Source organism: Anser anser (genome assembly GCF_964211835.1).
Source record: "Anser anser genome assembly, chromosome: 19".
Lineage (NCBI taxonomy): Eukaryota > Metazoa > Chordata > Aves > Anseriformes > Anatidae > Anser > Anser anser.
In genome coordinates, this window is record NC_139740.1 from 12687898 (window position 1) to 12711014 (window position 23117).

The 23117-nt window shown below is 55.7% G+C and overlaps 1 protein-coding gene across 1 annotated transcript; it reads right to left on the bottom strand.

Annotated features, from left to right (window-relative positions):
- Positions 1-536: 536 nt before the first annotated feature.
- On the bottom strand, positions 537-22600 carry WIPI1 (WD repeat domain, phosphoinositide interacting 1). The gene is made up of 13 exons (XM_083804935.1): positions 22437-22600; positions 20905-20987; positions 19225-19394; positions 15354-15450; positions 11362-11459; positions 10260-10352; positions 9865-9935; positions 8858-8965; positions 7920-8084; positions 7621-7728; positions 6252-6373; positions 5421-5521; positions 537-1091 (listed from the first exon to the last, which is right to left on the bottom strand). Exons 1-13 carry the CDS (start codon positions 22505-22507, stop codon positions 1044-1046), a joined length of 1335 nt encoding a protein of 444 aa, XP_083661061.1. The 5' UTR covers positions 22508-22600; the 3' UTR covers positions 537-1043.
- Positions 22601-23117: the final 517 nt, after the last annotated feature.

The following is a 23117-nucleotide window of genomic DNA, read 5'->3' on the forward strand; positions in this document are numbered from 1 at the left end:
CTCCAGGCGGAGAAACGGCTCCTGCCGATCCCAGTGAGATGCTGTGGGCTGGGAACAGCTCTTCTGGGGCGTGAGTGGGCACAGGCACAGGCCTGGGGAGTTGCGGAGGCAACACAGAAGGCGCAACTGAAACTCAGAAACCACCAGGATTTCCCAGCAGCTGAGCGAGGGTTTTCTGGAACGCTTTTGGACTCCAATTTACGCACCCAAGATCTTTCTTTGGACAAGCCGTAAGCGGCTTGTCTCAATCGAAGCAAGGTGTTACACCAGCCACAGGGAACCGGGAGTTGTAATTACGGGCAGCGCTGCCCAAATTAGAGGGGCTGCCCAACCGTCTGCAATTAGCTCTGGCCTGCAGCCTCCTGCCCCGCCGTCCTGGCACGGCCGCCAGCAGCGGGGCAGCGCAGCTTTGGCCAGGCTGGGGCCGGGCACAGCCGGAGCCTCCTCCCTCCCTCCCTCCCGCACCCCAAACCCGCTCGCTGAAGCTTAATCAAGACTGACATCTTTAGGGCCCCACAAAGAACAGCAGGAGCACGGGCAGCGAGCTGCCAGGGACAGACCGTGACTTTATTTCTGGCTTTAAACGTAGCAAATGGCAAATCTTCTCTAATATCACTGCAAAAATACTTTGCCTGGGTAAAATAGGCTATCCTGTACAGAGACATAAGTTTAATATACCTTGCTATAAGTACATTTATACACATAAAACGGCATAAATTAGAAAAGGGAAAAACGGGTATATAAAATTCTGGTTACATACAAATCTGATTAAATTAGCATTTACAATGTGGTTCTAGGATACCTGTTAAATATGGCGCTGTGCATACAGTACACCGACACCCGCCCAGACACGATTAAAAAGAAGGGGCTGGCGGGAGGCGGGCCAGGCGGTCGCTCACACGTACTGTAGTAAAAAGCAGTGGCCCACCTTGGATTTTTTTTTTCTTCCTTTTCTTGAGGACACGCAAATCTCTTCTTCGAAATTCCTGGCTTTTCCAAAGCGCTTCCCAGCAGCTGTCCTGCGCGCGGATGTTTGCGTCTCATCATGACCTCTTCGCTCTGCCCGGCTGACCTCCGCGGCACAAGATTATCTACCAAAATCAAAACAGAATGGCCTTACTTTTCCCAGCAACAGGGTGTGTTTCAAGTCAGTTTTACGCACATGGGAGGAGAAGGGGGAGGGATGTCCTGCAGTGTTTTACTTTCCATTCAAAGGGAGATTTGTGAGAGGTTTATTTATTTACTCCCCCCCTCCCCAAATTTACAGGCCTGGGAACAGGAACCATCTGGCCTGGCGATAAGGGCCTCTTGCATCTAGCTGGCACGGCACGGAGCGCGGCCACGCTTGCAGGACCTGGGTTACTCGGGGTGAGCCTCGTTTGCCCCACCGAGTGCTCCCAGAGCTCAGCTCCTGGCGTGGCAGGCGGGGAAAGGAGCTGGACGCGCCTCTCTGGGTCTCCCTGGGGACTCCAGGCGGAAGCCGGAGTTAAACACCTACATTGGGGGCTGAACGGGGTGAGGGGAAGCCTACCCCAAGTACCAGCAACACCTTTCGGTGATAAAGCACGGAGAGGAAATGGGGAGCAGCAACGACCCCGAGACACTTCATTCAAACGCACGCCACAAGATGAGATCAGAGACCCCGGTAAGATCCACGCCTGCTTCTGGAAGCTCGGGCAGAGCCCCCCGGGTGGGCGCCCCCCCGCAGCCACCAGGGCACGGCTCTGCCCGGGTGGGTGCCAGCCTGGCCGCAAGCCCCCAGCGGTGCCGGTGCCATCCCCACACCCAGCTGCCGGAGGGGCTGTGCCTGCTCGTCCCCTCCACGGCCCGCAGGAACGTCGCCTGCCTGGTTTTGAGGCACAAGGCCTTGGTGCTGGATTGCCTGAGGAGCTCAGGTGCTGTATTGATAAGCTGGGCTTAATCCTGCAAGCCCCGGCTGCCCCAAATTCCCGTCTGAGCTACAGGGGCAGGAGCTGCGTAAGGAACACGAGGCCACTTAGGTTTGGCCAGACTTGCTCAACCCCCCCTTTGAAATATTATTCATACAGTTCCACAGCTGAATCTATCGCCTTTCTTCTGCTAACAGCCAGCTCTTAAAAAAAGGAAAAATCCCTGAGAATCGTTAGTGTCACAATCTGCACAACAGAACGAGTGAAACGCCGGGCGTCCGACAGCAAGGAGGCAAACACGGGTCCCGCGCAGCCCAAGGGGCACCTGCAGCCTGGCTGCTCCCGTTAGGATCGCTGGCTCGGCCTGGCGGCGATGTTTGCACACCCCATGCTGGGCACTGCTCTGGGGGAGCCTTCTCCCCGTGGCAGTGCAGGGGTTTCTGCCTGGCTGTGGTGCAGGGGTTGCTGGAGGCATGGTGGGGCTCACGCTGCTGCCCGCAGGCAGCACAGGAAGGCTGCCCAAGTTTTGGAGGCAGCCAAGAATCGATGTGCTGTGAGTGAAAGGGATGTTTTTAAAGACTGAGCATCAGCGAGGGGATGCTGTCTTTGAAGAGCTGACTGCTGTCCACAACCTAGCCCGACCTTATGAAATGCCTGGCCTGATAAAGCCTTCACGTCAACTCCGGTCCTGAAGCCGACGAGCTTCAGAGCGCAGCCAGCTGCAGGACTGATCACGTCTGCCTGGAAAGACACTGACCCATCTGCTGAAGGAAATCCCCTTCCCTACTGAATTCCAGCAGTTTTAAGAGATCCCCTGGTATGTATTCTTCAGGTCCACGCACACCATCTGGCTTCGTTCTTGATGAATCCTGTAGGATTTCTTCTGTCGAACCTCACAGCCCTACCCTACGGTGCCTCCTGAAAGGCTGAGCTGGCTGAGCAGCACCCTGCTGGGCTCGAGCACACACCAGCAACTCCCGACACCACTGGAAACGTCAATGACACTGATAAACCTGGAGACGAGCAGCAACTGCTTAGCCAGGTGGTGAGAAAACGGCTGGGATCATCACAACCACGTGCAGCCGGAGCTGGGCTCGTCCTTCCCTTCCCATGAAGCCAGGATCACGCAGATGGAGGGTGGTGCGGCGCTCTCCCCGCCTCAAAACCGGCACCTTCTTCTCCCCTCAGGCTTTAGCCCGCTGTCCATCTCAGTGATGCCTGCGTACCTCCTGCAGATCATCAGCTACTCCAGAGCCACTAGCGGCCCTGAAAGCACTTAATCCATCCCATCAGTGCAAGCAAGATACGTAACTGAACTTGCTTAACCTCTTGCTACAGGGTTCTTCAGCAGTGCTGCCATAATTAGTCTCAATAGCCACATTAATTCTTGGTGAGGTCAGGTTGTGTAAGCCCTCCTTGGGCTTCTCATCTCTTCTCTGACCTATCCCTCCTTCCACTTAATGAAGAGGCCGTTTTCCGCAATCACACCAGATCGTGCGTTAGACTGAAGCTGCATTTCCTTGTTATTAACAGTTGAGCCTCTGGAGTCTTGCTCACCAGCACTCGAGAGCAAAATGTTTCAAAACGGAGAGGAACTGCTGGGTCTAAGCAGGGCTGCTTCTCCAGAAGTATGCCTAAGTTCAAAGCCATGCTCGTGGCCTGGGCTGCGGGTGAATATTCCATTTTGTCACAAGTTTTGAGGTTTTAAAATGTCTTTTTGTTGCACACTGGAAAACAAACAAAACCCTTCCCATGTTTCTGCAAAACAGAACGCTGTCAAAACATTTTTGTTGGATAAGATCAGGTTTTCTCTCCCTCCTTCTCCTCGATCCCTGAAACCCCTCTTGAACGAGTCACCCACACCGAACATTGCAGCACTGAGAAAACAGCGGAGTTCAGTGAAATTCAGAGCATCAAAACATCCCGACCCAGCCTCCGTAAGCACTAACCCAGCAGGAGCCAGCGCCGCACTAGCTAGTAGGCCAGATGCAAAACACATTACCGTCAGCAGCGGAGGGGAAAACCTGAGGTCCTAGCTGCAGACACTAGCTGGAAGCTCCAACGGCTGAGCCCCCGTACCAGGGAGTAGTTGTGGATAGCTCCTTCCCTCCCACACCACCTCCTCCCTGCCGTTACACATGTAAGTGGCTCTGCCGGGTTAATTGCGGCACAGGATTTTGACAGATCAAAGTCCATTTAATAAAGCGCCTGCTGCTGTACAGCAGGGGTCTGGGGCTGTTTTTGCACAGCGTAGTCCCAGCAGGCAGGCTCATTCAGGAGCAGCGTGGTTCCTGCTCGCTGGCATTTGCGTGTCCCCAAAGCACATGTTCGAGAGCAGGTTCATCAGAAGGAAGCAAAGGATTTCTCTCTGGCCCTGCTGCTCCTTGGAACATTCCTTCCAGATGCCTGGGCTGGCAGCTTCTCTGCAGCCAAACAACTTGGACCGAAGGGGAGACATTTTAAATATCCTTCTTAGGGAACGGAGTAGGGCAATTAGAAAACTCTTGTTCTCGGTTTGCAACAGGCTATGTTACAGGTAACAAAAGAGAATCGGTTTAAGCTTTATGTGACTTGAAGAGTTGCTCTTAGGCAGTGTTTCAAAGGGAGTCATGAGCTAATCATCTTTTATATAAATAACACTTTGCATCAGTTAATATGAAAGTGCCTTACAGAGGTCAGCCTCAGCATATGGAACAAATCCTGGGATCCCAGTGAAGCTTTTACTTCCTCCTTCAGGCACAACTCCAGCAGCAGGATATGTAAAAATGGAGTAAGGGGTTCAAAATTCTGCCAAGTCTACAACTGGAAATCCATTACAATATTCTGCTGTATTAATGCATTGCTATTATGAAGACACTGCTGATTACAGCACCATAAGCAACGTCTGTCCAGGTAACAGTTAAATGTTTAACACAATAAATGCTTATATAATAGGAAGAGAAGCAGGAGAGACACTGCCAGGCTTAACTTAGATTTTATAAAGCCAGTATGTTCTTCCAATGGTAACTGAGAAAGTGCTACTTAAAAATCAAAAAAAGGTTTAAAACTCTGTTAATGCTATTCAGCTTTGTGCTCAGAAAAGGAGATTCCTTTTCACTTAGCTCGGAAATGGTGAGACTGATGAGGTTCAGGTATGTTCCAGTTGTTTCCCATAAACTAATACAACTGACTGGAAATGCAACAGGGAATACTACATTTTTATTTCTAAATGATGGTATTGTTCAAATTAAAACTACTCCTGTTAATACTAGAAATCTGAGCAAGGCACAAAGGTCAGCTCTGGATCTGCACTTCATTCTGCTACTTTGTTCGGTTCCCTCTAATTATTACGCTGATCATCTCTGCCCCATCCCTAGCTGCCATTTAGGGGGTGTAACTTTCCTGGCACTGTCCCTATACCTTAATTAGTTATTTTAGGCTTCACAGTGAACTGGGACAAGGTCAGGGCAACAGTATCTCTTCTGTAAGAGGTTAACACTTTCTTCTCAGCATGAGGGCTGAACTGCTGTTTTAGGGGTTCCGAATGCTCACAGGAGGAAACTCATTCTCGTCGTCAAGACACACTGGTCCAGTTGCAAACTCATGCTCTGGGATGACCTCTCCTCGCAGGGCACCACCATCCTCCGAATAACCTGCCAAAGGGAAAAGGCAGAACATCGCTGATAAATGGATGAACGGAGGCTGGAAACAAACAGCTGTGACGCTCTTTTATCACTGATCTAACCCAGAGCTGGTTTCTGTGGCATTTGGCAGGGCACCGAGGGCCGCCTGTAGAGAAAGGTATCTCTGTCAGCACTACCCGTTAGGGAACGGACTAGCTTCTGCGGCAGCAGTTGGCTTCCTCCCACCCCAAATGTAAGCCCCAATTCCAAAATGGGATCCCCATCTGTATGCACGCCTTAACACTAGGGAATATAATGAAAGTCACCCAGTCCTCTCCTGCAATAACTCAGTGCTAGCTTCGTTTCTGTGAAGTGCGACAGGTTCAGGAGAATCTGTAGTGAGCTCGACACAAAAAATAGTGAGATCTGACTTCCACAGCCATGGTTCCAACTCCTGGAAACCCGTCTGGCAGCTGGCAGACTGCTGTCGGACAAGCTCCAAAGCTCGGATGTGGTTTCTGCTCGGCCAGGGGCCTGTTTGTGAGCAGCGCTGCACAAGGGGCCCAGCAAGCAGAGCAGAGAACGCCTGAGCCATCCCGGGGGAGGAACTGGGTGAGCTCCAGGGGGCCCTGCTGTCCCAGTCTGCCCTGCACACGGGGTGTTTTGCTACATCGAACCCTTGGAAGCTTGGAGACTTGCCGCTTTGCTCCAGGGGCTTTCTTGCTCCCTTGCCCCGAGGAAGGGCAGCCGCGACGCTCACCTGGCATGGTCGAAGTTGAAGGCACTGTACTTTGTCTGGCTACAGTCGCTGCGTAAGATTGAGGTACTGGAGGCTGAAGGTCGTTTTCTTTGTTCTCCTCCGTTTTTCCTGAGCCGAGCAGACTGATTGCACAGGGGCAAGAGGGGAGAAGAGTTAGTCCTGATTCCGTCCGTTCCTCCCCCAGCACCGGCCGATACAACGGCGTGCATCCACGTCTCCTTGAAGCACCTCACCCGCTCGTAGCAGTGCGGCCAGGCTCTGCCCGCAGCCCTTACAGCGCTGCAGAGGAGGAGATCATTGTGCTCTACAAATAAAGCAGGGGGGAGCAGAAGATAGGGAGAGCACTACTTCGGCTGGAGGACAATGCTGGCATGAGAATAGAAGGGAACAGACTGACCACAAAAGCTTTAGGTTACAAAAGCAAACAGTGTTTCTAATCATGGAGGGGGCTCCGAAGGGCTTCCAACAGGAGTGGACTAGATGAGAAAAGCAGCGCTGGCTAGTTTAGGACGGAGTTTGAGCAGAGATATAGTATGATGTAATGTAACTCATGACCCAAGGGCCCTTTTCAGTCCTCTGATGCTAAAAGAGGAACCCACACAGGACGCTGGCCTGCCAGCTCCGGACGGCTGCTTCACAACGGGAGCACAGGGGCGGCAGCGGGGTCTGACGGAGGCAGGAGGCCGGCGGCCGGAGCACGCTGGACAGCGCAGCTTTCAAGTGCCTTTGTTTTGCGGCTTTTAAAAAAATCTGCTGGCATTTTCCTGGCCGGCAGCCACGTCCCGGCTGAGAGAACATGTTACATCGCACCCCACCCCAAAGGCTTCACATCTGGAGCCAAGTAGCCCAGATGTGGGGTTATGCGCTTAATTTTATTGGCACACAAACTGAACGGCAGCACGGAAGGCTCTGCTTTGGCACCGCGAGCCTGCAGGCATGCATGTGTGAGAGTTTTTGTTGACGGAAGCTCCCAGTGCCGCTCCACGCCATCACACCTCCAAAATCAGCTCTCCAGCCTGGAGAAGGTGGTCTGCTCTCCTGCCCCCCTCGTGGTCAGTGCTCTGCTGCTGGAGACATCTCCTGAGGCACAGCCTGCCCAGCTCTGCCATCTAGGCTGAGATGTCCCACAGCTGCCGGGGGATTTGGGATGTCTCTGGTTTCTTCTGCAAGATGCCCCAGGTCCCTGCCTGCTGACATGGTCCTCTCTGACGTCTGTCAGATCAAGCAACTAAAATCACAAGTCAGTTCTAACGTTCTTGCTCCTACAGCTCCGTTTTGTGCTTTCAGGTGAAATTCCCTTTCTTAATTTTCAAAAATCAGCCTCTGTATCAGTCATGTAGGGAACTCCAGCACACTGGAGGTACGGTACCTGTGCTTCTTAATTAAGACGCACTCTCCTCCATCTTGCGGGTCCAAGTTGTAGATATAGAGATGTCCATCCGACGTGGTCACCAGCAGTCGAGGCAGCTTCTGAATCCTAACGCGAAAAGCATCGTGAGCCCAAACACGACAGCTGCACGCGCACACAGAAGCAGCAAACACACACGCTGTGTGCTCTGCAGCAGGCACGGGTGCCAGATAACGGGCCACAGCGGTGGTGTTCCGCACAGATAGCTGTGTCTGCTCACAGGCTGGCGTGGCAGCGGGGACACAGATGTCAATACGTACGTGGAGAGGGCGCAGACGTTCCTCTGCCCGGAGGTGTTCAGGCGTACAGTGGCGAAAGCTCGGTCCTGGTTTATCATGCCTGATACTTGGGCAGGGAGGTAGTTGGTAGCAGCCTGGAACATCTTTCCCATGTACCCGCTCCAGGTTGGAGGCTCTTCTGGCCGGCTGCGGGGTCACAAAGCAGCATCAGTAGGGCTACCACAGCCATCCGTGCCAAAACAGGTTAGGAACAACAAAAGCGATCCTGATCTCAGTTATGCGGAAGGCTTCCTTTGGAGCAGCTGTGCCCCTGGGCACCCTTGCAGAAGCCCTTCTCTGTCTACCCAGAAGGGCTGACGTGTTTGCACCCAGGAAAAACAACACGGAGCTGATCCTTGTGCTGCGCTTTCTGTTCCTGGTGCCCATCGCAGCATTAGAAGCCTGCAGACCAACCCCGTGCCGTGCCAGGGCAGACTCTCATAGTAGCAGATTCACAGGCTGAATGATCTGGTATCAGAATTCCCCCTTCTCTCCTGCAGCAACAGAACCTCTCCCCACGGATGAGCCGCATGGGCCCGCTGGCCAGGGACTCTCATGCATCTGGTGGGACCCTTCTGGCAGCTCGTGGAGAGCCCCAGCACTGCGGAGAGCCTGGGTTCGCTCTGGCATCTCCAGCACAAGCAGCACCTTGCTGCCAGGGGAAGGCTGGCTGGGTACAGGGAAGGAGGCAGGGGACAGTGGCAGCTAACAAACACAGACAAGTCCCTGGGGAGCTGACAGCAGGGACACGGTGCGTGGCTTTTCCAAGGAGTGAGTCCATCAGGACACAAAGCCAAAGAGAGAGTTTGCAGCTGGCGGAGAACATGTGGCAAGGAAATGGAGGCCAGCTGCGTAAAGGCAGGTGCCTGAAGCACAGACAGCCCTGGGGCAGGCAGGTGAGCCCAGGCCATCCCCCTCACCTGTCAGTGAGATGCTCCAGTTTAAAGATGTGCACCGTCTCCGTGTTACTCGAAGCACACAGGAACTGGGAATCCATGCTGAATACCAGGGAGCTGATGTTCACGTACCTAGGGCCAAGGAGACGGGACTGGTCACCTCTTGGCACGTTACCGAATGGGATCTGCTAGGTTTTGCTCAGAGGACAGGGAGGAAGGAGACCCATACAGAGAGAGCAGCCCCCTGCCTGGCTGCTGCTGAGCCTGCGGGCTAACATTTCCCTAATCCCTTCACTCAGAGCTGGGGATAACCCTGTGTTAGTGACAGCCAGCCAGAGAGGTGGAAGCGACCTTGCTCACACAGCTGTCTGTCGAGCAAACAGCTGTGCTGCCTCGCCACTGCAGCTGAAGCTTTTGGAACTGCAAAGGCCAGGGAGGACATCCGAGGTGCTGGGTGGCCAGGTGTAGGTGGCATCTCTTCCTGTGCAGGCGCAGCAGGGCAAGGATATCTCGGTCATGTCGGTCTGTGTACTTGCAGAAGTGCGTAAAATCACAGATCAGGGATAGGGGAGGGAGGAAGATCAGGAAAGGATCTCCTGAAGCATTTGACGGGGACTACAGGAGGGCAGGAACAGCCCATGGCTGCCATGAAGACTTGGGCTCTGCGCAAATGACTTTTAGCTTCAGAACACCTCCTTTGAGAAGCCAAGAGCCAGGATGATAACTCTGGAGACTTCATTATTTCAAGTAAGGAACAACAAAAGGACGGAGTAAATGGACTGAATCTACCTCTGTTCTCTGCAATTGTCCCGTTCTGTGGCACACTGAATTGAATCACTAAACTGCCAGCGGCAGTTGGGCGCAGCGTGGCTGTCTGGCACAATGACATTTCTATCTGATACACTCGCTCTTGTTTTCTTTCTGCAAAAGATGCCAGAGCCGCCAGGATCTGACGTTGCCCTTCCCCTGTGTTTACATTTCTGCTCCGGGAGCCCTCTGTCAGCTTGTCACCGACAGAAGAATGAACTGACCTTTTCATCCCTCGCCGGAATTCATAGAGCTTTTGCCCACCAGGAATGGAAAATACCCGAATGACTGTGCCCTGCAAAAAATGCAAGTGGAAAGATCACACAGGAGCAGGGCAAAGAGCGCGAGCCCCTCCTCTGACACACCCAGGTAACTCCTTACACGCGAAGGCCCTGTTTGCCAGCCCGGGTCAACATGAACACGACACAGTGGCCTCTTACAAGTGGGAATCCCTTTATTGCCCCTCCCCTGTGAGCCGTGTTTAGGAAGGGGCTGCCCTGAGGCCCCGCTCTCCCTGCAGCAGGCAGCCGAAGTGCTGGGGCTGGCTGCGAGCCCTCTGCCAGCTGCGGGCTGGCTGGGGCGACGAGGTTAATGCAGCAGCACTCACTCACTCACTCACTTTTTCGGAAGCGCTTGCCAGCTTCGAGCCGGTGGAGTTGAAGGTCAGGGCAGCCAGAGGGCCGTCATGGGCAGGAATTGTGCAGGCTGTTTTCTGTAGGACAGAAGGTAATGTGAGTGCAAAGAGACACGCTGCTCCTCGGGCTGCGTAAGGGCAGGGCGTTCCCTGCCGTGTGCCCTGTCCGGGACCGCCTGTGTGTATTCACGGGGCCGTATCGCAGTCCTGGTATCCCTTCAGCAGCCTCAGCATTTCTTATCTCTGCCCCGCCTTCAGCTCCCTCCCCGCGCACCGCAGGCGCTGTGATTACAGAGAGCTCCTTTCAGGTGCACGAGGCCTCAGCTCTCACCTCTCCCGAGCGGGCTGCAGGCTCGTGGCTGCGCCCTCACTGAAGGCTGGCAGGTCCCTGCGCACTTGGCTCTCTGCACACCGCGCCTGTACGGCGCAGACTGCTGCAGTGACGCCACTCGGATGCCTGCGGGGAGCCCAGGCCCTCGCTAGTACCTCTCGCAGCAGCAGCGCGCCTTCCCTGCGAGCTCTGCTCCTCCCCTGCTGCAGATCCTCAGCTCCTGCCGCACGTACAGCCCGGCAGCCTTATGTAATCCAAAGCCCTGGCACAAACCGCAGATAATCACGACCCTAGCCGGGGAGAGATTTCCTGAGGGGCTGCGGGCACCTTGCCCTCGCCATGACTTCGGGTTCAGCATCCTTTCCAGCCTGCAGCGGGGCAAAGCAGCTGCCCAGGTCCTGCACCCGCAGCAGCTCCTACCTCTGTGAGCCACCCCAGTCACATCGCTCCCTCTGTGCACGCTGCCAGAGCTCACGTGAACCCTTGTCCATGTCAGCCTGGCAGCTGCAGAGGCAGGGGACACATTTACCTCCACATCCAGAGCTGCGAAATGGATGTTTTGACCTCAGAGAGGCTGCCTGCTTTGCGTGGCGTCCAAGCAAGGGGGATGTGGAACGTGCCTGCCCCGGGAGCTCCTTGCAGCCCAGCTCGGCAGAGTGCATTTATTCCTCCTCCCCAAAGGCCCTGTTGGCCTCGCTGTGGTGCTGTTTGTTTTCAGGCCCTGCCGGTATCCAAACGGGCGAGCTCTGCACTTACCAAAGTATTTCCGTCGTAAAGCGCGATCTCTCCGCTGGTCGCGCTGCCGGGATAAGCCAAGTAGGAGTTGGCGTGGTTGATCGAGAGCGCGCACAGACCTGGCAAGGCGAGAGGGACGCAGCTGAGGTTGTTTGCTGGCGGAGGACAGAAAGCGGAGACGTGGCCACGGACACCGCGGGGGTTCGGGCGCTGCCTCAGTTTGGGCCAGTGGCCGGTACCAGGCGCGGGCGGGCTGCGCGCTGGCGATGCCTCAGCCGTGGGGACACCTGCTGGTGCGGGACAGTACGGCTGCCTTCTCCCCGCCACGGCCTCCCCCAAATCCTGCTCGGAAAAAGCCCGGGTCCTGCTCAATAGCAGGCTCTCGGCTTCTCCCCCCTTAATCATCTCCTTTGAGAAGGCAGGAGGAGGTGCATGGAACACAACGAGGGACATCGTGGTCTCAGGGCTAGCAGGACTCCTGTCCAGGCTCACCTGGACGCCTGCGGGGGTGAGCAGGGTGTAAGTGCACGGCTGGAGGCTCGGATGAGCCGTGCAGCCCGCACGCAGCCCCATGACGCCTGTGCAGCGGCCGTGGGGCTGGGCAGTGCCACTTCCTTCTCCCAGAGGAAAAGGGAAGCAGAGAAAGACACAGCAGACGCCACAGTTGTGCAGGGAGGTTCTGGCAGACGAGGAACTTGGACCCAGCTGAATTGTTACCACGGAGGGAATTCTACGCTGTAACGACCATCTGTCTGTATGCCAACACGAGCACAAGTCCCCCAGAGTTCCCCTTCCAAGAGAGCAGGAATTACAGGAGACAAGTGGATGGATGGACGTGTGCGTAGGGCTCTCCATCCGCCTGCCCCCCAAGTGACCTAGGAAAGAGCATCCCTTCCTGCCTCTGCTTTCTGCCGCTGGCTGAGGACCGTCCCAGCGGATCCTGTCACACACAGCAGCGGGTCTCACTCGCTTCCTGCACCGCGGCCACGTGCTCCCAGCCCTCCCAGAACCCACTCAAGGGTTCGGCATGACCCCGAGCTCCCTGGCTCCCGCCCGGGGTCCCACGTAGCCCCACGTGCGGAGGAAGCTGGGGGGTTAAAGGCTGTCGGGGATCCCGCCAGGCTCCGCGCCTCGCTCCCCGCACAGGACGCACGCACGTGTGCACGGATGCACCCAGCCACGCGCACACACGCCGTGCAACACGTCGTGTCGGGACGCTGCCCTGGCCCCGGCCCAGCAGCAGGGAAGAATCAGCTGAAGCTTTTGTTTTAGGTCATTGTTTCTAACTAAACAAAGAGACCGCAGCAGCAGAGCCAGGAGCTGCGGGATCAGCCAGGGGCCCCGGAGGTCCACTCCCCATCAATCAAAAGCGTTTACATCATGCCAGGGACCGTGAGCGCCGGAGAAGAGGAGCTGCAGCAGCAAAGTGCAGGCAATTAAAAGGCAGGTGACGGCACCCAAAGAGGGAGGGGTGGCAGGACAGCAAGGACAGCCCACAGACTGCTTGTGACGAGCACGGGGGTCGTCTGAGGAGGGTCTCCCCCCAGCCCGGCAGCCCCGGGGATCCTCGCAGCCCTTTCTCTAAGCGGAGGATCGAGAGAAGGCTCCAGCTGAACAAAGCGAGCTCTGAGCCGGCCGGCGTGAGTCAGCCTCTCCCTCCGCTCCGCGCCTGTCTGGACGAGGCAAACGGGAAACCAGGCCAGGGGAAAACACAGATGGAGTGTACTGAGCTGACCTCGGGGACGCACAGAGAACAGGGATCACAAGGGACACGGGCGGCCTTTGAAGATGCTCTTCTGCTCTCGGCACCCGACAGCCCCGGCGAGGGGCGGCGCATGCAGCAGGGGGCTCAGGAAGGGGGCACAGCCTGGCGCTGCTCAGCGTAGCGCCCCTGGGAGCGCTGCTTCACAGGTGGCTTCCTCGAGCAGCGCAGAGAGAAGCTGCTGCACTGGGGATGCCTGGCCTGGCTGCCCAGCCAGCAGCTCCGGTGGGATCTGAGGGGTGAGGGGATCCACGTGAGGTGGTTCCCAAAGCTGCAGCTCTCGGCCCTCACGGCACGCACGTCAGCACGAGCTCGATGACCTCCTCAGCACAAATCCTGCCTCTGCCGTGAGTCACCTCGCAGCCACGGCGCTCCCTTGGGCTCTCCTGCCCTCCCTGGATCAGATCAGGCCAGGACTCGCTGGGGACAGGAGCCACCGGTGCCCTCCTGCACGGCAAAGGCTCCCATGCCGGTGTGCTCATGGTGGCGGGCAGCCAGCCCCGCTCCCAGGGCGCTGCGTTGCCCCAGGGACTTTGCTTCACTCCCATGGGCTGCGGCGCGGCTCAGACACGCTCGGGTGCTTCTCGCCTGGAGCTGGAAGCTCACGACTAAGCAGCGTGGTTTCCTCTAAGGAGGGAGATTCACTCCTTCTTTGAGCACACACGAAAAACACCGGACTCGCCCACCCTGGGCGTTTTCCTCTCTCTCCTGCGTGGAGGAGGCCGGCCGGACCTTACCGAGGGGACAACCCGGAGCGTGTGCAGTCATCCTGGAAAGTCCGTGCACATCACCACCGCAGGAAGCATTGCCTCTCACAGCGTGTGCGTGCGAGGGAGCCGGAGGTCACCGCACTTCCCCCGTAGCTGCGAGATGGCCGCACTGGCTGCCCCTGCGTGCTGCAAGCTCCCCGGGCCCAGCCCCGCGCTGCCAAGCGGCTGAAGGACAGCGGAGGGTCGGGAGCTGGGTTCTGAGAAGCGACTGGTGCAGATCTCACAGCGACTGCTCCATGGGCGGGAAGAAAATCCCCGGATCCCTGCTCGGAAAGGGCTTGGCAAAGGAGATAAGGCCGCGCCGCCTTGGCCTCCTGGGCACAGTGTGCGTGGGGTCAGGCTTGGGAGCAGCGCAGATGTTCGGGGACAAAGGGAGCACACGTGGCACAGCACTTGTCACTCAGCTCATTCAGTGACAGCTGCTGCGGTAAAAGGGTTTTAGAAAATTAAGCTCGTATGAAGTCCTGTGATCCGCAGCAGCCTCGTCCTGTCCCAGGAATTGCTGAGTGCTGCTGCTCTTAAACCGTGACCCGACCGCTCAGCCCGCCTGCGGAACAGCTCCAGGCCTGGGTATCCCTGTCCGTCCTGCCACGGCGGGGCTTTCTCGGGAAGGTTTTAAACTGTAATTATATTTGCAGCATTGAGGATGTTTAATCCACACGAAGAGGCCATCTGTTAAGACCTGAAGTAGGTCGGGGGAGAAGCTGGAACAGCATCCCTTGAAAGCCCAGAAGCAGCCAGGCGTGAGCGCATCGATAACTTCACAGGCAGCCGCCCCCGAGACGATGCCGCAGCCTGTGACGGGGAGATCGCAGCGCCGCCGGCGCGCAGCCAAGTTTCCCTGCTCGCCGCTAAAAATAGCTCCTCTCCCATCAGCAGGAAAGCCGGATTCACCCCACGCTGCGCAGGGAGGATCTGTTCTGCAGCCACCTGCCCTGCCCCGCCCTGCCCTTGGGTTTCCCGTGCGTTCGGAGTAATATCAGGTGGCGGCCCAGGCTGCTGGGAACTCCCTGGCTTGCTCGGAGGCATGGCGCGGCTCCTTCAGAGCGCTGTGGGACACGGGGCACGCTGAAGGGAGGGCAGCGAGCCCCAGAGGGGGGATCTGAAGTCATCCTGTACATGGAGGGAAGCTTGCGGTCCTGGCCTGCCCTACGGCTTCACTCTTGTACGGGGAATAAAGGCACACTCTGGGAAGCTGCGCGGTCATCCTGCGAGAGGATGGGGTGAGACTGAACCTTCCTCGAACCCTGCTGAGCGTTCCTGCTCTCCTTGGAAGCATTTGCTCAGGGCAGAGCAGGGTTTCCTCTCTCACAAGCCCAGCTGAGTGCCTCCAGACATTGCTGGCTCCTCAACGCTGAATTAGCTGTGCTGCTGCGAATGCGCAGGCCGCAGGCTGGTTTCAATTCTAACACGAATACCGGGGCTGAGCAAAGCTCCCGCAGAGCTCACCTCTCCCTTTCACGCAGTTCTGCCGCGCTTACCTGTTGCATTGGGAGGCGTATCCATAATAGTCTTCAAAAGCTTCATGTCCTTAATGTTATGGATGTAAATTGACTCCTCCAGGCAAACAATCAGCCTCTGCAAGGACACAAGGGCCGTGAACAGAACCTCACCAGCACAGGCACAATGCCTCTGCCTGCTGCTCCTGCAGCTCACACACCCTCATCTTTGCTGTCAGAAAAGCTCCGCGGGGATTTTACTGAAATGCAACAGAAACGGGATCTCCTCTGCTTCTACATCCCCTCTCACTGGACAGCCTTTGATTCTGTATGGCTCTGCTTCTGAGAGTTGCCTGCATCTGCTTTTGTATTAGAAAGCAGATAAATCATGGTGATTTCTGTTACTCTTACGAGCTGATCTTCCACATCTCCAGGCCCCAGAACACGAGGACACACCTGGGCTACACCCTAGGTCCTGGTTACCATCTATTTCTACCCCAACTTTTCTCTGCTGTTTTTTTCATAGCAAATTACTTTTTTGGTCATATAGGCCACGGGGCAGAGGGGCTGCCACTCCTGCTTGTTAGCATGCCTACAGATGGGCTTGCCTGCCCCTTGCCCTGACTTCTTCCCAATTTGGGAGCAAGCACCCAAGCGGTGGGCCTCCCATTTCTGCTAAACCTAACGCGTCGACATCAGCAGGCAGGATTGTGCTCTGTGTGCCCAGAATTGCGTAGAATTGTGTAAAACCGGGGGGGAACAATTTGTTCAGGGACAGCCACAGAGGTTAGTGCTTCACATCTAGTATTTACACCAGCTTGGCAGGCGGGCAGGGTATTTCTAAGTTAACGTGCTTGCACCTCTTCTGTGGAACGAACTCACCAGGAACACCCACCCACTCAGCCAAGAGGCAGCTGCTGAGCGAGGAGCTGCCAAACGATGGGCAGGAAAGGCAGAAAGGAAAAAGGAAGCCTCATGTTGCAACCTTAGCATTAGGCCACCATTTCTGAGATCGCTCAGCTTTGTGTCTCAGCGCGGTCCAGATCTCTGCTTGTTACGGAAGCATTTTGCAGAGGCTTTTTTTGGGACTGGGCTCTGGATCTGGCCGAGGGGTTGTGCTTTCTAACCCCAGGGAGTGCACAGCTCCACCTGTATTAGTGCCAAGTGTCCAGAAGCCCTGAAAACATCCCAATAAAAATGTAAGGCCAGACTCTGCCCAAGCTCCTGAATACGAAGCATCCAAATCCATGGACAGGAAGCCTCCACCTCTTTAGAAATGAGGCCACTTATTTAGTATCTAAATGTGGAGTTTAGTTACTAACTTGAAAACACCCACATTAGAAAATCTTTGCCTTCCTCCACCATTCCCCTCGGATCAAACTCTTTCCCACTTCTATTCCTGCTAACCACAGCATCTGGGGCTGTGTCAGAGCCATTCTGCATTTCCAGGAAGACTTTGCCTTTTCTCCAGTAACAGCCATCAGCTTGCTAGCAGAGACCGTCAGGGTAATATTTATACAGCTGATTTCGGCAAAGCCACCGTGTGCTTTCCCAGAACTGCGAGGCGTGCTGCTGGTGCTGCACAGGTGAAGGGAGGCTTTAGATGACAGCAAAGCAGCAGCCAGAGCTGCAGCACGGGGTGCTGGCACCAACAGGGACAAAACCCAGGAAAAGGATGAGCTGAGTGATGGCGGTGGGAGGTGAAGAGGCAAAAGAGGCCTGGACAAGCTCACTGGGGGTGGAGAGGGCTGGTTCTCTGCCTCCTGCCCTCTGTGCAGCCCTGCAGCCCAGGCTGGCATCAGTGAAAGACCTGTCGAGGTGAGGAAAGGTTTTTATCCTCACTGTGCACACAGACAGAGCCTCAGGAACGTGCTTGGCGCTGCGATTGCTACGCGGTGTTCAAGGCACTGCTTCCTGCATTTCTCTGTAGTGCTCCAGCTTGACATGGCTCAGGTTAGTGGCTGAGCCGTATGTTGAGGACTTAAACATTCTGGGCATGGACACAGCTAGAAAAAAATATCAAACCTCTCCAAAGAATTCCGGAGGGTTTCAGTACAGTAACTGAAAATCCAGGGAGGTTACAGGACAGCTTCTCAGCAGTCCCCCAGCACAGCCTTATTGCCCCCTCTGAGATAAATGGCGATCTAGTTTAATGCAAACTCAAGTTACAGCGGAGCCTGAAACAAAGAATTCCCATGGATCAGCAACAGCCGAGGGACTATTTTGCTTGCACAACAAGGATATTCCACGGAGAGGTCAAATCAAAACATTTACCATTTGTTTGAGATCTGTTCCTACTTTGTTACTGTCTTCCTGCGTTAATGGCTTATAAGGGACTCAGCCTTATACGGACTTCTAGAAGAGTAAGGCTTTCATTCTGAACCCCAGGAAGGTGTTCAAACATGACAGCACGAGCAGAACCTGCCTGCCACCAGCTTAAATCTCGACTGGAGATTGGAATTGTATAGTTGCACAAAACAGAGTTATTTCTCTGCACTCGAATGGTGTACATGTGGGCTCCTGGGTCAGGGCAGCAGGCAGACATCGAGTTAGCTCTGAAATTCAGGTATCACGATGTGTGCGATCACAGCCCTGCCCAGGCTGGAGAGCAGGTGCCTCCACCAAGGAAAAAGGTCATGCTTACACCCTGAGCTCTGCCACACAGGTAGAAATATCCCTTCTCTGGGGACAGTGCCCTTGGCTTCTCGCTTATCAAAGCCCAGTGATTTATCTTCTGCCTGCCCAACCATCCGTAATATCTTCAAATCTCTTCAGGTTTGTTTGTGCTATGGTCGGTGGATGAGCTCAGCCTGGGATTTGAACCCAAGCTCGTAACGCAGCCAAGGAGCGTGGCTGCCTACACATCATCCTCAGGCAGTCACTGGAACAGCACATGGGAAAAATCCTGGAACTGTTTTCCTCCCAGATCTCCTAGAACTGCTAAGCAGAACCTCCCAGTTTATTTTTATACATATACATCTATCTGCAATTCAGTGGAAGTCCTCGTTCTGCCAGCTCCATTGTACGTTTAAATGAAAAAAATCAATTTAGGACAGATTTAATTGTAGTACAGGAACTTCTCGTCAAACACAGCTTTACTGGAAACTCAACCCAGAGTTTCCTTACGGGAGAGCTTTACTGCAGGACCCGCTGTTGCTAACTGAGGAGAGGCTGATTATATACAATTACCCAGACTGCTCATTTCTTCATTGTAAAATGTCCTCAGCTTCTTATGGCATATACTTTGAAAATAATTATGGAAAAAAAAAAAGACTTTAAATCCTACAAATAGGGCTCAGGGCTGTGTGAGGCTGTGTCAGTTCAGAGAACAACACTCTAACAGCCTTCTTCCCAGCGGTCAGAATGTTTCCTATACCTTTAAAAATAAAACCCGGCAGCTAGCAGTACTTGAGCAGCCTTTGGCCTCATCGATGGAGTTCAAGATACTCTTGGATTTTTTTACCAACTCTGACAGTCTTATTTGCAACAACGATGGCAGAGGTGGTCCTGAAGTCAGGAAGTGGAATCCAAGGGAGAGGGGAAGGTGGAAAGGTGTTTTTTGGGCAGAACTGCGTGCTGAATAGGCAAGGAGACAAACAACAAAAAACCTTTGTGTACCTGCGAAGAAAACAAGGGCCCAGCACGATTTTACTCAAGCAGTTATGGCAGATGACATCCACAGCCCCACTCCTCCTCTCTCAGAGGTTACAAGGCCTGAGGTGGAGCTGACAGAGGAGAACGTGTACCCACCTACCCCTCAAAGCCCTGTTCAGAGACGCAGTGCAAAGCGACCCGGGCTGCGGCTGCTCTCCAGGCAGCAGCGTCCCAGCTGGCCCCTGCTCTGTTCACAGTCAGCACCAGCAGAGAGCCAAGCTGGGACAGCTCCGGCCAGCCCACTTCCCCAGCCTCTCACCTGACGGTTCAGCCGGATGGACAGTATGTTACTGGAATAGCTGTAGTTGCAGATCTCCGTCCCTTTCTTGAAGTGGTAGACATTCATCTGCTGTGGCTTGGCATGACTGACCACGACCACAAGGCTGCTGGAGAACAGACGCTCCACGATGTAAACATCTGGAATTTCATCTGGGCACAGAAGAAAAGCGAGGCGGTCTTTAGCTTGGTTTATGGTTGGTTTGTTTGCTGTGACAAATGAGACTCAGGAGGGAATAGGGTTGGAAGGCTCAGTGCTAAGAAGCTCAACATCTGCTCTTGTTAAAAACTTCTCATAAACGGCACAAAGCATCAAAGGAGGAAGGGGTTAAGGAAACCTCCCTGGATGCAGAATGCTGTTGTGCCACTCCTGGGCAGGGCCCTCCAGCTGCAGTCAATCCTTGGGAACGGGATATAAAAAGGAAGCCCTCACCTTTACCAAAGGAAATGAGAAGTCAGCTTGGTCAGGGACCTTCCTGGAGGCAGCAAACACAAACAAGCCAGGGCTTATTGAGGTAAGGAAAAAGCTGCGTGGAACTCGCTGGCTGTTCTGCATGGTGTCTGATTTCTCCCAGCCTCCCTAAGGCAGGGGAAAGCTGATACCCTTTAATCCCTCCTCCTCGCTAGGGTCATGCTCTCTGCAGAGCTCTGGTGTGGCTGTGGTGAACTGTGGTGTGGGATGTCTTGCAGTGACTGCTTGGGATGACTCCTCTTACACCGAAAAGGCACCGTTACAATGGCCCTGCTGTACCTGAGTCATCAGGGACTCGACCTTCTAATTAGCTAGTCCTGAACCATACCCAGTGCTTGGGCTGTCCTGCACTGGAGGTACAAGGGCTGCTCTAAAACCAAGACATAGCACTGCTCAGCCCATTACCTTGAGCACAACACCAGCAGGGATCTGTTTCTCTTTTGTCTCTAGATCTGCCTCTGAGGGGAATCCAAACTCCTAAACAACTTTAAAAGATGGCTGTGGCTTGCTGCCATATGGCAGCTCATTTACCCTGTAAGGCAAAGAAGGACTCGAACTGTGCCACAGATGAGGCAGCTGTGCCTGGCTGCTGAAGCTCCCACTACAGCCGGCGGGGAGAGAGGCATCTCCTGGGGGTGAGCTGGATCTCATTTGGTGCACCTCAGCTGAAACAATTCTGGTGATGGCCTGAACCAGACCACAGAGTGTGTGCTCTGTGAGGTTGTACTTGTTTTTGGCTGTTAAACCTGCTGTAAATGACCTTCTTGCACTGGAAGCCCACTAAAACCATCTCAAGGTAAATATCACAGAACCCGCACTGGTGGCCTGCAGCTTCCCAGACGTGTCTGAAACACGTAGCAGTGAACTAGCTCTGAACGCTGGCTTGCAGGACAAGCTGCTGCTGTCAGGCTGACGAAGGAGTGAGAAAGAAGCTGGATTCTAAACTTGTGGGACTCCTCCAGCTCTGTGGAAGTACTGCGGGCGGCTCAGAAACTTCTCTGAGGCTGCAGCTCGCTCTAAAGGCTGCTATGCACAGGGCAGTAAACAGAGCTGCTCCTCTCCTGATAAGGGAACAGCGGAGACAGATGCCATCTCTGCAGCAGCCATACGCAGAATCACTCACTCAAAGCAGGCCGAAGTTCTTTAACGTAGCTAAAGCTGTCAGCCACTGCTCGGAAAGAAGAGACTTACTGCTTTCGTGGACCTGGTCCAGTTGCTCCACAGAACTTAAGGAGAAGAGCTTGTATCCAGTTGTGGTTCCAATTGCCAGAGAGCTGCAAAGATGAGACAGAGATGAGACCTGATGGCAAGGTTATGGCCCGAGTTCCTGCAGATAAGGGGACGGGGCGGTTCCTGACCCAGCCATCTGTCAAGGCACAACTCCGGCTCCAACCTCGAGCACTTAATGTGGGAAACCCGAGCATTGTGCTTTGTCTGTGGCTGCTGCAGCCTGCAGAAAGCGAGCACCCCCATGGGCCAGCAGAACATCACCCACTGTCTGATCCTGGGGTGACAGATGGACAGTGAGATGGCCAGACAGACCTCTGCAGGAAGGGCTGCTGGGAACCCCTCACGCTGCAGAGGTAGGAGCTGAGCTGCCTCCGGTGACTTCTGGGGGCTGCAGGCCGGGCTGCCTCTAGATACATCACATCATAGAGTAGCTTAGGCTGGAAGGGACCTCAAGGATCAGCCAGTTCCAACCCTCTACCATGGGCAGGGATGCTGCCCACTAGATCAGGTTGCCCAGGGCCTCATCAAACCTGGCCTTGAACACCCCTGGGGATGGGGCATCCACAGCTTCTCTGGGCAAGCTATACTAGGGCCTCACCACCCTGAGTGAAGAACTTCCTCCTAACCTCCAATCTAAATCTCCCCCCTTCTAGTTTAAAATCATTCCCCCTTGTCCTGTCAATATCTGACTGAGCAAAGAGTCACTCCCCATCTTTTTCACAAGCCCCCTTCAAGCACTGAAAGGCTGCAGTGAGGTCCCCTGGACCCTTCTCCTCTGGGGCTGAGCATCCCCAGCTCTCTGTCTCTCTTCACAGGAGAGGTGCTCCAGCCCCTCCATCGTCTTTGTGGCCTCCTCTGGACCCACTCCAACAGCCCCACATCCTCCTGCAGGCCTGGGCGCGGTGTCACAGCACCCTTAGGGTTGGAAGAGCCCTCCAGGATCATCATTGCCCTACCACCAGCACCCACCAAACCGTGTCCCCACGCACCACGTCCAACCCTTCCTCAAACACCCCCAGTGACGGTGACCCCACCGCCTCCCTGCGCAACCCCTCCCAAGGCCTGACCCGCTCTTTCTGACAAGCAATGTCTCCTCGTTCCAACCTGACCCTCCCCTGGCACAACCCGAGGCCGCTCCCTCTGGCCTTACCGCTAGTTCCCTGTGACAAGAGGCACCCCCAGCCCCCCACACGTTCCCTCAGGTACCAGCAGGGCGCGATGAGCCCTCCCCGGGCCTCCCTGCCCCTCACCTCACAGCTCCTGCACCCCTCACAGGACCGGGACCCTTCACGGGACCCCTCCCAGAACCCCTCACGGGTCCCCTCACGGTACCGGGACCCCTCACAGGACCCCTCACGGAACCAGGACCCCTCCCAGGACCCTTCACAGGACCGGGTCCCCTCACGGGACCCCTGCCCCGCCTGTGGCGGCCCCGCTGCCCCTCACCCCTCACACACAAGGTACCCCCGGCCCCCCCCACCCCCGCCGCTTACGTGCGGTCCTGGTTGTAGGAGCAGCAGCTGAGGGCCGCGGGCCCGCCCTGCCCCTGCCCCTGCGCCGCCATGCAGCGCCCGCGGCCCGCTCCCGGCCCCGGCCCCGGCCCCGGCCCCGGCCCCGGCCCCGCACCGCCGTGCTGGCGGCGCCGCCGGCGCTTCCCATTGGTCGGCGGCTCCCCGTAAGGCCCGCCCCGCCCGGTGACGGGCTTGCGGTTCGGCCTATGGGAGGCGGAAAAGCGGGGAGGTCCCGCCCGCCGGGCAGGCAGGGAGGGCGGCGATTGGTTGGGGGTGGGGAAGGGACGCGCGTGGCCACGTGGTGGTGTTGTGGGTGCGGCGCGGGGGGGGGGGCAGAGCGGGGGGGGGCGGCTGAGGAGAGAGGGGAGGGGAAGGGAGGGGAAAGGGGGGGGGAGGGCTGGGTTTTGTAGGGTTGGGTTCGGTTGGGTTGGGTTGGGTTGGGTCAGTTCGGTTGGGTTAGGTTGGGTTGAGTTGGGTTAAGTCAGGTTGGGTTCGTTTGGGTTGGGTCCAGTTGGGTGAGGGCAGGTTCGGTTGGGTTGGGTTGGGTTGGGTCCAGTTGGGTTAGGGCAGGTTGGGTCAGGTTGGGTTTGGTTAGGTCTGGTTGGGTTGGGTTAGGTCGGGTTTGGTCAAGTCAGGTTGGGTTAAGTTCGGTTAGGTCAGATG